We start from the raw sequence: 11,385 nt of genomic DNA, 5'->3' as shown, positions 1-11,385 counted from the left end.
GCGAGTGCTGGTGCGGGCGGGTAGACACTCGTGTGTGTGCGGGATGCGGGAGAAGAAAATGATTCACGGGACTCCCGCAAAATAGAAATATCTCAGCATAAAATATCTAAAACAAATAAATTGTTATTCATCTATTGCACAAAAGCAACATGAACTCATATAAAATATAAACGATTAACAGGCGCCAGTTTATGCAGAGTTTCTATTTAGGCTATAACACGTGTTTGCAGCGTTGAGCAATGCAGTGCTGAAATTTGTGTGGTCATGAATCCTCTCATTATAACACACGAATTGTAGACATTATGAAAGATTCATTATGCATATAATTAATGTGTTATAACAGAGATTTGTGAGATCGCGATGAACTGAGATGTCTTTTAGAGATTATAAATGCAGCGCTCTTTGCTGGCATTCTGCCATGCCTAACCATGCACGTAGCAGCCGTTTGCTTTAGTTAAAAATAACAGTGTTCTGTAAATGTTGATGCTTTAATAACAACAGCGTGTATGCTGGGATTTCATTAATTTCATGGAGAAAAAAGTAACGTAACTAGTAATGTAACTAATTACTAATTACTTTTGAAATAAAGTAATCAGAACAGTAACGTGATTACTTTTAAAAGGAGTAATCAGTAGCCCAACACTGGTCAAGATATGATACAGTCCATTATACTGTAAATGAAGTAGATTACCCCCCCCCCACCCCGTTTCACTGTTCACATCATCCGATGACAATTTGGTAGACATCGCCCAACCCTACGGCCAATCACAACGCACTGGATAGCTGACCAATCAGAGCACACCGCGCTTTTCAGAACGATGAGCTTTGTAAAAAATTTCAGAAAGGCGGGGCAGAGAGGAGCAACAATATGTTTTCAACATTGATAATAATAAATAATGTCTCTTCTCAGGTGTTCTGGATCCAGACTGAAGCTTGTGTAAATCCTAAACAGAGAATCAAATAGAGACATAATTAGCGTAGCTGCTGTTCCAACCAAGCAAAATTGATTTGTTTAACCCAAACTAAAGAATAATAATGTGCATTTGATCAGATATAAATGCAGTACAAGATTATGAGATGCATTATTTGAATGCTTGGCCAAAGAGATGTGTCTTTAATCTAGATTTAAACAGAGAGAGAGTGTCTGAACCCCGAATGTTATCAGGAAGGCTATTCCAGAGTTTGTGAGCCAAATGCGAAAAAGCTCTACCTCATTTAGAGGACTTTGCTATCCTAGGTACTACCAAAAGTCCAGAGTTTTGCGACCTTAGGGAGCGTGATGGATTGTAGCGTAGTAGAAGACTAGTTAGGTATGCAGGAGCTAACCCATTAAGGGCCTTCTAGGCAAGTAATAATATTTTGTAACTGATACGAAACTTAACAGGTAGCCAGTGCAGAGACTGTAAAATTGGGGTAATATGATCATATTTTCTTGACCTGGTAAGGACTCTAGCCACTGTAAAATAATTTATTTGATAAATTACATAACGTTTTTCTGCCAAATAATATAGTTCACTAGCATTATTATTGGTGAAATTGGTACAGATGAGTGTGTGTGTCAGATATTTTACAGTCGATTGGGTGCCCTAAAATCCCCAAGGCCCAAACACCTCAGATCAAATTATAATGCATTTTTTCACCTTTATGTGAACTGTTTTTAGGTTGAAATGTGTGCGTCAGTAGACAACAGCTCATTTTCAGACCAGACCCAGTGGGAAAGCGGACAAGGAAACGCTCACTATGAAACCTCTGGGAAAGGAGTGAACCGAGATGAAGATGGCCATGTTCAAACCACCAGAGATAAACGGAAGTATGTATAATTATATTAATCTAGTTCTAATGAGAATGTTCATTGAGAATGAATAGCTAACGGATTCAGCATTGCCATTATTCTTGGCAGATCCATCAATGTAACCTGGACAAAGAAAGATGCTCCATTGCTCCAAGGGTCTTGTGCTGGGACCAGGGCAACCCTGTCTCAGGCGTTTGGACTCGGCCATCCTCTGGGTCTACAATGCACCAGACGCACATGTGAGATAAACGTCCTTGAAAACATTTGACAAGAGTCTCTGTGTTTGACGGCCCACATTAGTTTCTTTCCAATATTCAGTCAGTTAGCTTTGATTTGTTTTGATTGATTCTCCAGCTAACAGCAGCATTGGCGAGAGCTCGGTGTGGGAGAGCGTGAGAGGTTTTGGAGGCGAGTTCTGCTCAGAGAGAGGGCTTCTGCAGGCACAGCACAAGATCAGAGAGCTCTCCATCACCATCCGTATGAAGGAGGAACTCATTAAAGAGCTGGTCAAGACAGGTGAGGCTGTTGAGAGAACCTGCTGGTCAGAGTACCAGTACTAAAATAAAAGGCAGTGATAACACAAAACAAATAAAAAAGTCTGTTATAAAGGTTGTATAGAGTACTAACTCAAATATTTGAAAATTTTTGTTTGCACTTTATATTACGTTAATTAGTGTCACATGATACTTCAGAAATCATTCTAATATGCCGATTTGCTGCTCAAGAAACATTTCTTCTTATTATTAATGCTGAAAACATTTTTTTCAGGATTCTTTGTTCAAAAGAACAGCATTTATTTAAAATAAATTTTTTAAATGTATTTTACTCTCACTTTTGATCAATGTATTGTTTTCTTTATGAATAAAAGTATTCCTTTCTTTTAAAAAAAGCTTGTAAGTACACGGTCTGTAAAATAAAGTGCAACCAAAAAATCTTACTGACCCCAAGTTATGAGCTTATCATTGTCAGTGTTTTTTTTTCTGTGGTTTACAAATCCTTCTGTTCTCTTAAAATGATCCTGTCCTCTCTTTCTCTCTAGGTAAGGACGCCCAGGCCATGAACAGGCAGTACAGTCATAAGATCTCTGAACTGGAAGCCGAGGCGGAGCAGGCCCGTTTGGAGCTCACAGAGGCACAAAAGCAGCTGCAGGACCTGGAGGTTCAGGGCGGCCGTGATGCTGCTGACCGCTCCAAAGCTCAGGAGTGCAGGAGGAAAATTGCAGCTGCGCAGAGCAAAGTTCAGGTCTGTGGCTGGCAGCTTTGGCTTGCCGAAAGGCATCATTATGGAAATCCCGTTTGAGTGGCGTTTCTCTAGAACGGTTTTAGGGTTGTCACCACACCAAAATTTCAGTATTTTAAATATCACAGCATGAATTGACCAAATAAAATGACTTAAATGACATTTGAAACAGGCCTTACTCTGTCATAATTTGCAAATATTTATTAAAATAGCGACTTTTAGGTTTAGTTATCGTTTGTGAAGTATCTTCGAAGAACAAAATCGAAGGAATTAGGAAATGTTCCTTTTTTAGTAAATATTTATGAACTATATCAATTTATAATACTTATTCTGTAGATTGTGGCTATACAAGTTCAATGCAAAACTAGATCCTGGCAGTATATATGTAGCTCTTCACAGGTGCTGTGCTTTCAGGTGTTGAAGCAGAAGCAGCGGGACACTGTGCAGCTGGCCTCCCTGTCTGTGCAGAGCGAGCGGCGCGTGCAGGAACTCGAGAGGAACGTGCAGAACATGAAGCAGCAGCAGGACCTTCTGCAGCGCCGCCTGCGAGAGGAGAGCCAGCAGAAGAGACGGCTGGAGAGTGAGATGCAAAAAGGAAAGCACAGAGTCAAGGTGAGCCGAGTGTTGCATTCAGTCTTTTATCAGCACAGGTGGGAAACGGAGCCTGAGAGAAATCAAGAGTATGAATGGAATTAAAAGTGAAATGTGTAATTTATGCTTCACTAGCAGTGGATCTGCAGAAATATGGATTTGCAGATTGTTTCCAGACATAGGCTGTGGTTGCTGTTTTTCTTGATATAATAAATACTGGATACACTACTGTTCAAACGTTTGGGGTCAGAAAGAAATTTATACTTTTTTCCAGCAAGGATGCATATTCACCAGACATTGAATTCATTTATACTGTTACAAAAGATTTCGGTTTCAAATAAATGCTGTTCATTATAATTTTTTTTATCAAAGAATCCTGAAAAAAAGTCTCAAAAATATTAAACTGCACAACTTTTTTCAACATTGATAATGAAAAGAAATGTTGTCACTGATGATTGAAATAATCAGCTTTACCATCACAAAAATAAATTACATTTTAAAATATTGAAATAGAAAGCTGTTGTTTAAAATAGTTTTTACTGTATTTTTGAGCAAATAAAAAGAGCATTGGTGAGCATAAGAGACTTCTTTCAGAAACATTGCGCTTTTGAACAGTAGTGATTAAAATATAAAACATTAAATGTGCTTGCACATTTTCTTCGTAAAATATAAAATGTAGCTATTTTTCTGTCTTGTTTGCTTCAGATCACGTCTTTCTTTGTATGGTGCTGCTACTGTTGCAGAAATGACACATTTAACACAGTTTTTTTTTTTCAGGAAACGGTGTTCTGTTCTGTAAGGGCCAGCGTTAGTCATCTGCGTTTCTGTATTCTGAACAATAATCTACAGCGAAACCTCAGCCTCTCAGTTATTCTTGTCGTTCAATAGAGAATCAATGTGCTTGCACATTTTCTTCGTAAAATATAAAATGTAGCTATTTTTCTGTCTTGTTTGCTTCAGATCACGTCTTTCTTTGTATGGTGCTGCTACTGTTGCAGAAATGACACATTTAACACAGTTTTTTTTTTCAGGAAACGGTGTTCTGTTCTGTAAGGGCCAGCGTTAGTCATCTGCGTTTCTGTATTCTGAACAATAATCTACAGCGAAACCTCAGCCTCTCAGTTATTCTTGTCGTTCAATAGAGAATAATTTTCCAAACAGCCTTTTTCTCTTTCTCGAAGGAGCTGGAGATAAAGAACGAACAGCAGCAGAAAATTCTGCGGATTAAGACGGAGGAAATCGCTGCCTTCCAGCGCCAGAGGAGAAGTGGAAGTAACGGCTCGGTCGTATCACTAGAGGAACAGCAGGTGGGTTGAGACAGAAAAACGAAATCGTGCTCTTTTTCATCATACCCTTCCCACAGCTATTATCCAGCAATATTATTTTTTAGATCTGTTTACTCAGTCATAGTGTTTATTAGTTTGACTGACATTTGAAATAATTGTATTATTGTATCCTTGTGGCTGAGGGTACATTTCAATAGCTTGTTTCAACATGTTCAGAGTTCACTTTGCTGCCCAAATTCCCTCTCAGCTTGGTATTGGTATGTGCATTGTTATTTATCTTGGAGCAATGTATTTGCTCTTTCCAAGGTCATGTTTGTGGGTTTGATTCCCAGGGAATTAACATATAGTTAAAATGTAAACCTTGAATTCAGTTTGCACTTTGGATAAAATCATTTGATGAATAAATTCAAAACTTATTGAGCATATATTTAATATGTAAATAATTGCATTCAAATGATTTGTGGTTGAGCAGAAGATAGAGGAGCAGAAACGCTGGCTTGATGAGGAAATGGAGAAGGTTCTGGAACAACGACGTGGACTTGAAGACCTGGAAGGAGAGCTGACCAGGAGAGAAGAGATTTTAGCCAAAAAGGAGGCCTTGCTCTTGGAACGCAGTGGCCTGGAATCCAAAAAGCTTCGCTCTAGTGAAGTCTGTAAAAACATTGTGGCTTTGCTTTGTCCCATTATCCACCCCGTTATGAGTCTTTACAAGTTGTGGTATGGTCTGTTTTCTCTGCAGGCTCTTAGTAAAGACCTGTTGACCTTGTCGAGCCGAATCGAGTCTCTGGAACGGGAGCTGACTGAGAGGAACGGTCTGCTGCGTAGTAGCAGTGCTCAGGACTCCCAGCAGATCAGACAGGAGATCTCCAACCTCCGGCAGGAGAAGGAGCTGCTTCTCAAACAGAGGGTAGAGCTGGACGACAAACTGAGACAGGGCAGCCTGCTCTCTCCTGAGGTGAAAGTCTTAACTTTCAGAACTGCACCGTGTCTTTACAAGACACGCAACAACAGCTTGAGACGCTGTACACTGGACATGACAAAGTGACCATTACAAATTCAGCACAAGCATTTGGAGTATGTCAGAAATAGAACAGGGCATCAGCAGTATGTTGCACCACATCCAGTGTAAGCAAAATCATTATTTAGTGTCTTTTTCATTGTCCAGTGTAGACACACTCTAAAAAAGAAAGGTTCTTTATTGGCATCAATGGTTCTATTAAGAACCTTGAACATCCATGGAATCTTTCAAATTCAGAAAAGGTTCTTTATAGTCGAAAAAGGTTCTTTAGATTGTTAAAATGTTCTTCAAAATGAATTCTTTTAGGAACTGTTTACTGAAAGGTTATTTTGGGAACTAAAAATGTTTCTTCTATGGCATCACTGCCAAAACACCCTTATGGAACCTTTATTTTTACGAGCGCACCGTGTTAGAATTTCTCAGCTAACATTGTTTTAATTCATTAGAATGTAGAATTTGGGGATTTCTAAGCATTTAAAAAATGTTTTAATTCTTATCCAGATTTGTTTTGCATCATTAGAATTCTGAGGACTAGATCACACAAAACCCCTTTTTTGTGTCTCGCAACTGTAAAATACAAGAATGCTATGGAAGCAGATTTTTCTCAATAATACTTTATGCAAAAGAAATGATGCACAAGTGTAGAAAAATTCACATGCATAAAACCTAATTCATGTGCACAAAAACATTTTATATATTTCAATTCAATTTCAATTACATATATTACATATATTACCAAAAAGTATATTCATAAAATGTTTGCACACTTTGAAAAAAAAAATGTTCATCTTCAGAAACATAAAGAATTTGTCATATTTAATATTTCTCAATTTTCAAACTCAATATCTCCTCATCAGTGTTTGATGTTTAATATGCTAGATATAGAATGTCCTTGCTAACTTTAGGGTGGAATACATTTTATGACTTTGCCCAGATTTATGCTCCAGTATGCAGACTCGGAGGAGTCAATTGTTGTTGCTGAAAGTCCAAACCAGTCTGCAAACTTGCCTGGAGGGCCACTGTCTTACAGAGTTTAGCTCCAACTTGCCTCAGCACACCTGCCTGGATCTTTTTAGTATGCTTAGTAAGACATTGATTGGGTGTTTCAGGTGTGTTTAATTGGGGTTAGAGCTAAACTCTGCAGGACAGTGGCCCTCCAGGAGGAGCAGGATTGGACACCCCTGCTTTAGGCAGTTGGAATCGACAGATTTCACAGAAAAATCATGTACAGTTGCCGTTTAAGTTGCTGCTTTAAAAGTTTAAGAATTCTAAAATTTTAAATTCTGGAATTAGAATATCATAACCACATTTGTGCCTTAGAATGTTAGTATTGTAAAACTGCATGATGCTCAAATTAAATTTTTTAAAGCTGAACTGTCCTCTGTTAAACATCAGGAAGAACGAACACTGTTCCAGTTGGACGAGGCCATCGAAGCTCTGGATGCTGCTATCGAGTACAAAAACGAGGCGATCACCCAGAGACAGAGGCAGCTGCGGGCGTCGGGTAGCATGCTCACCCAATGGGAGATGAACCTGATGGCCAAACTCGCCTACCTGTCTGCCTCTGAAACTAGAGCTCTGCTTTGTAAATACTTTGATAAGGTCAGACACCGTCTGAGTTTCCTCAAATTATCTCATTTTTTAAGTTATAGGGTGACATTTTAGTGTACTTGTTCGTGGTGGTGGGTTTTATTCAAAGACGTGCGGTCTATTATCAGTTGGAAAAGCATCGTAATGCAGCACCGAATCCCTGTTAAACAATAACAACACTTGCACGTCTGTGTTTATCACAGCCACACGTTAGCTTCTAGCCTGTGTGGTCACATTTACTCTGTTTTGGCAAATGTAGACAGTTTTTAACAACACACGTTTTCTCACATTATTTCCATATTCACGCTGCCATTTAATAGAAGTAAGTTTAGCTGTTTAACACGTTAGGGAAAGGCGAAGACTTGTGTAATTGTGTGATTTTGTAACAGCATGTATTGTGAGAAGCGCTTTAAAAGTAAATTGAAATATTTGTTTATTCACTTGACCTTCCGCTTCAGCTAAGATTGTGACTGTTATGACGCTTTGTGTGTTTTGTAAAGGTCGTGTGTCTTCGTGAGGAGGAGCGCAGGCTGCAGATGGCTCTAGCTGAGCTGGAGCTGAGAGTCGAGGAGCAGCAGAACTTGGTTGGGTGGTTGGAAGCAGCTCTGGAAAGACAGCAGCTCGAGGCAGACCGTAGACTCACCCAGCAGCAGAAGGAACACGAGAGAAACATCCAGCTGCTTCTGCAGCAGTGCCGAGGTTTGAGTCCTGAGACTACTGCAGTTTTCAGGGATAGTTCACCCAAAAATGAAAACGTTCATCATTTACTCACCCTCATGTTATTCCAAACCTGTAAGACTTAACACAAATTCAGATATTTTTAAGGAAACCTTCAAAGTTTCTGTCCCTTTTGAAAATCCAGGTAACCAAAATTTAGAAGATCCAAAAAAGCTATTATAAAGGTGTCAAAAAATGAATCGAGCGTTTGAATCCTGATCCAACTGAAGAGATACAATCACTTCATTTGATGTAGAGATTTCATTTAGGCTCTTATTTACATCTAAACAATGATCGACGCATACATTGAGCACATCACAAGCCTAAATTAATCTGTTCATTATATAATCTGATCGTATCTCTTTACAAATCACGAGATTAAAACTGCTCGATTCATATGGATTCGTTTACGCCTTTATGACATTTTGGGTCTTCTAAGTTTTAGTTACCTGGACTTTCAGGGAAGGGATAGAAACCTCTCTAAAATATCTTAATTTGTGTTTAGTCGATTCACCAAAGTCTGAATGCGAGTAAATGACATTTTAATTTAATTTAAAAAATTTAATTTTGGGAGAAATATCCCTTTAAGCACATTCGCTAGATTTTATTTATCATTATTTATCCTTGGTTATAGAACATAGCTAGTGTTATGTAATTCAGTACAAAACAAGACTTTCATGACTTTCTTTTGTTTCAAGACTTTCATGACTTTATTGTTTTTTACAAGACTTTCATGGCAATATCATCCATGAATTCACAAATCATTACGAACATGTAAAGTGAACGTATTGGCAATTTATTGTTTCCAGAGCAAATGGATGAGGGTTTGGTTGGTAGACAGCGGCAGTATGAGGGATTGATCCACAGCCTCAGCAAAGAGCTCAACTTCTGCAAAATAGCCAATCAGGAGCTGAACATCAAACTAAGGGAAATGTGTGGCCCTGTAAATCATGCAGGAGAACAAAGCAAAGGTGAGAACTGCTGTCACTCAATAACTTTTTTTTTTTAGCCAACATTTTTTATTTTTCTATGGAAGAAACGGCAGCTTCTAAATTAAGTTCTAAGAGTTTTTTTGTAATGAGTAAATCAGTGCTGTCAAAAGATTAATCACGATTAATCGCATACAAAATAAAAGTTTTTGTTTGCATAATATATGTTTGTGAACTGTGTATGTTTATGTATATATAAATACACACATGCAGTATATATTTTGAAAATATTTACGTGTATTTGCATGTCTATTTATATAATTTATTTTATAAATATAATGTATAAACATGCATGTGTGTGTATTTATATATACATAATAAATATACATAGTTCACACACACATATATTATGTAAACAAAAATTTTATTTTGGATGCGATTAATCGTGATTAATCATTTGACAGCACTAGAATAAATAAAGTGAACTGCTTTCTTCATTACTTCTTCTACAGTTTTTATCTTTTGTTATTCGAACCTATTATTTTCTTTAAAAGTTAATCAAAAAAATTCTCTGGCAGCATGTCTGAGCATGAGCTTTTTTTTTTGCACTTAATGGAAGTGGATTTATACCATCAAAGATGAAAAAAGCATAATTGAAGAATAGTTCATTTGAGTTCATTTGTGCATCGTATTCAAGTCTTCTGAAGTCAGTATGTGAGGAACAGACTATTTAAGCCATTATCCCCTGACCATCTAGAACCAGAGTTCAAAGATCTCATTTATGCTTGTGTTTAGTTATGCAATCATGCCTTGGACATGACATGGATGGTTTGATGGATAGTGTTTTAAGGAAAAAATTTTGGTTGTGTCCTGCATTTGAAAACATGACTGCAAATCTAAAAGTAAAGAAAATAACATGTGGGGCTGGAATGACATTTTTGTCTTTTAATGTGCCGTATTTTTTATTTTTGATTGTTCAGTGTTTTTTACACCTTTTCTCAGGTCCAAACTGTGACAGTCGGCTTTCGAGTGGGGTCCAGGGCAGACTTGCCGAAGATGCCAAATCTACACTTAATACAGAGAGAGTCCAGAAGTCAAGAGAAGAGATGCGAGAGCTGGTAAATGCCCCTCTTCCACCAACATGGAGGCGCTCTTCACTCCCCACGGAGGACCAGTACAGCATGGAGGAGCTCAGGCAGAGAGCAGCTTGTGAATTGCCAAATAACAGGATAATTCAGCCCGGTATGAATTCCACACACTGGAGCGGGACAAGACCACGGAGAGAATTAAGGAGATTGAGCCTCAACACAGGACCACTTCATTCCAGTTCAACAATAATTGAAGTTCGGAGAAATCCAGTGTAGTTTGTACAGTTAGAATCCTCAGTATATTGTACCAGTAATCCACGGTTTTCAGAATATCTCCTTTTTATTGCTAAAGATTACTGATTGTTAATTGTTTATTTGTACTCCTTCACTGTCAGTCATCCTTGGAATGTACTTTCGATTCATTTGGTCACATTTCAAGCACTTTTTTTATTCAACTGTTGCAGGTTTCTGACACTCTTGGACACATTTTTAGTAAATGTAAAAGGCTTTTTCTTTCATAAACAATGAAATAAAATGCCTTGACAGAAAAAATAAATAAATAAATCTTTAACCAGATCATGTTTTATTCACAAACGAAAAATAAAATAAAAGAGCATAACTAAGAAGCAAGATTAATAGTATTTGTGTAATTTTGAAAAGGTGTTGAAGTATTTTCACTGCAGTAGAGAACGGCGTAAAAAATGCGGTCAGCAGAGATGGGTAAAATGACTAATAACTATCATCTTTAGCTTTTATGCTATGCAGCGGCTAATGCGCAATAGCTGCCAGCATTTTTGCTCATTTTTAGTAACAGTACCGCGTTTGATTTTAACCATTAACAGGCAAAATAGTTTGTAGTGGTGTAATTGTCAGGGTAAACATGAACATTATGACTCTGGGCGACTCTTGATTAAAACGTTTGGTTTCGAAAATAAGTGATCTTTTGTCTGTTTGCGCCCTCTTCTGGGCCATCTGTGGATGGGAAGTGATGCTGATAAGCATAGCGCCCTCTGGCGGTGTACAAACCTACTCCTCTAGCTCAGGTTCAAGCAAGTACTCGCAGGCCTCGTGGCCTAATGGATAAGGCGTCTGACTTCGAATCAGAAGATTGCAGGTTCGAGTCCTGCCGGGGTCG

At 38.1% G+C, this 11,385-nt stretch overlaps 1 protein-coding gene and 1 non-coding gene across 3 annotated transcripts in view; both read left to right on the top strand.

Annotated features, from left to right (window-relative positions):
• Positions 1–10,788, top strand: part of kif7 (kinesin family member 7) — a 33,221-nt gene extending 22,433 nt beyond the window's left edge. For both annotated transcript variants that reach the window (XM_016292683.1, XM_016292684.1), the window contains exons 8-19: positions 1,662–1,810; positions 1,901–2,031; positions 2,147–2,308; positions 2,832–3,034; positions 3,446–3,643; positions 4,804–4,929; positions 5,381–5,557; positions 5,648–5,863; positions 7,322–7,528; positions 8,017–8,215; positions 9,043–9,204; positions 10,165–10,788. In XM_016292683.1, coding sequence (XP_016148169.1) covers positions 1,662–1,810; positions 1,901–2,031; positions 2,147–2,308; positions 2,832–3,034; positions 3,446–3,643; positions 4,804–4,929; positions 5,381–5,557; positions 5,648–5,863; positions 7,322–7,528; positions 8,017–8,215; positions 9,043–9,204; positions 10,165–10,526 — 2,292 coding nt within the window. In that variant the 3' untranslated portion in view covers positions 10,527–10,788. The remainder of the gene's footprint in view (positions 1–1,661; positions 1,811–1,900; positions 2,032–2,146; positions 2,309–2,831; positions 3,035–3,445; positions 3,644–4,803; positions 4,930–5,380; positions 5,558–5,647; positions 5,864–7,321; positions 7,529–8,016; positions 8,216–9,042; positions 9,205–10,164) is intronic.
• Positions 10,789–11,312: 524 nt separating this feature from the next.
• On the top strand, positions 11,313–11,385 carry trnar-ucg (transfer RNA arginine (anticodon UCG)). The gene has a single exon. It is a non-coding gene; the product is annotated as a tRNA-Arg (tRNA).

Source organism: Sinocyclocheilus grahami, unplaced genomic scaffold (genome assembly GCF_001515645.1).
Source record: "Sinocyclocheilus grahami isolate Dianchi unplaced genomic scaffold, SAMN03320097.WGS_v1.1 scaffold290.1, whole genome shotgun sequence".
Lineage (NCBI taxonomy): Eukaryota > Metazoa > Chordata > Actinopteri > Cypriniformes > Cyprinidae > Sinocyclocheilus > Sinocyclocheilus grahami.
Note: the sequence above shows the minus strand (reverse complement) of the source record. Positions and strands in the feature narration are given on the sequence as shown.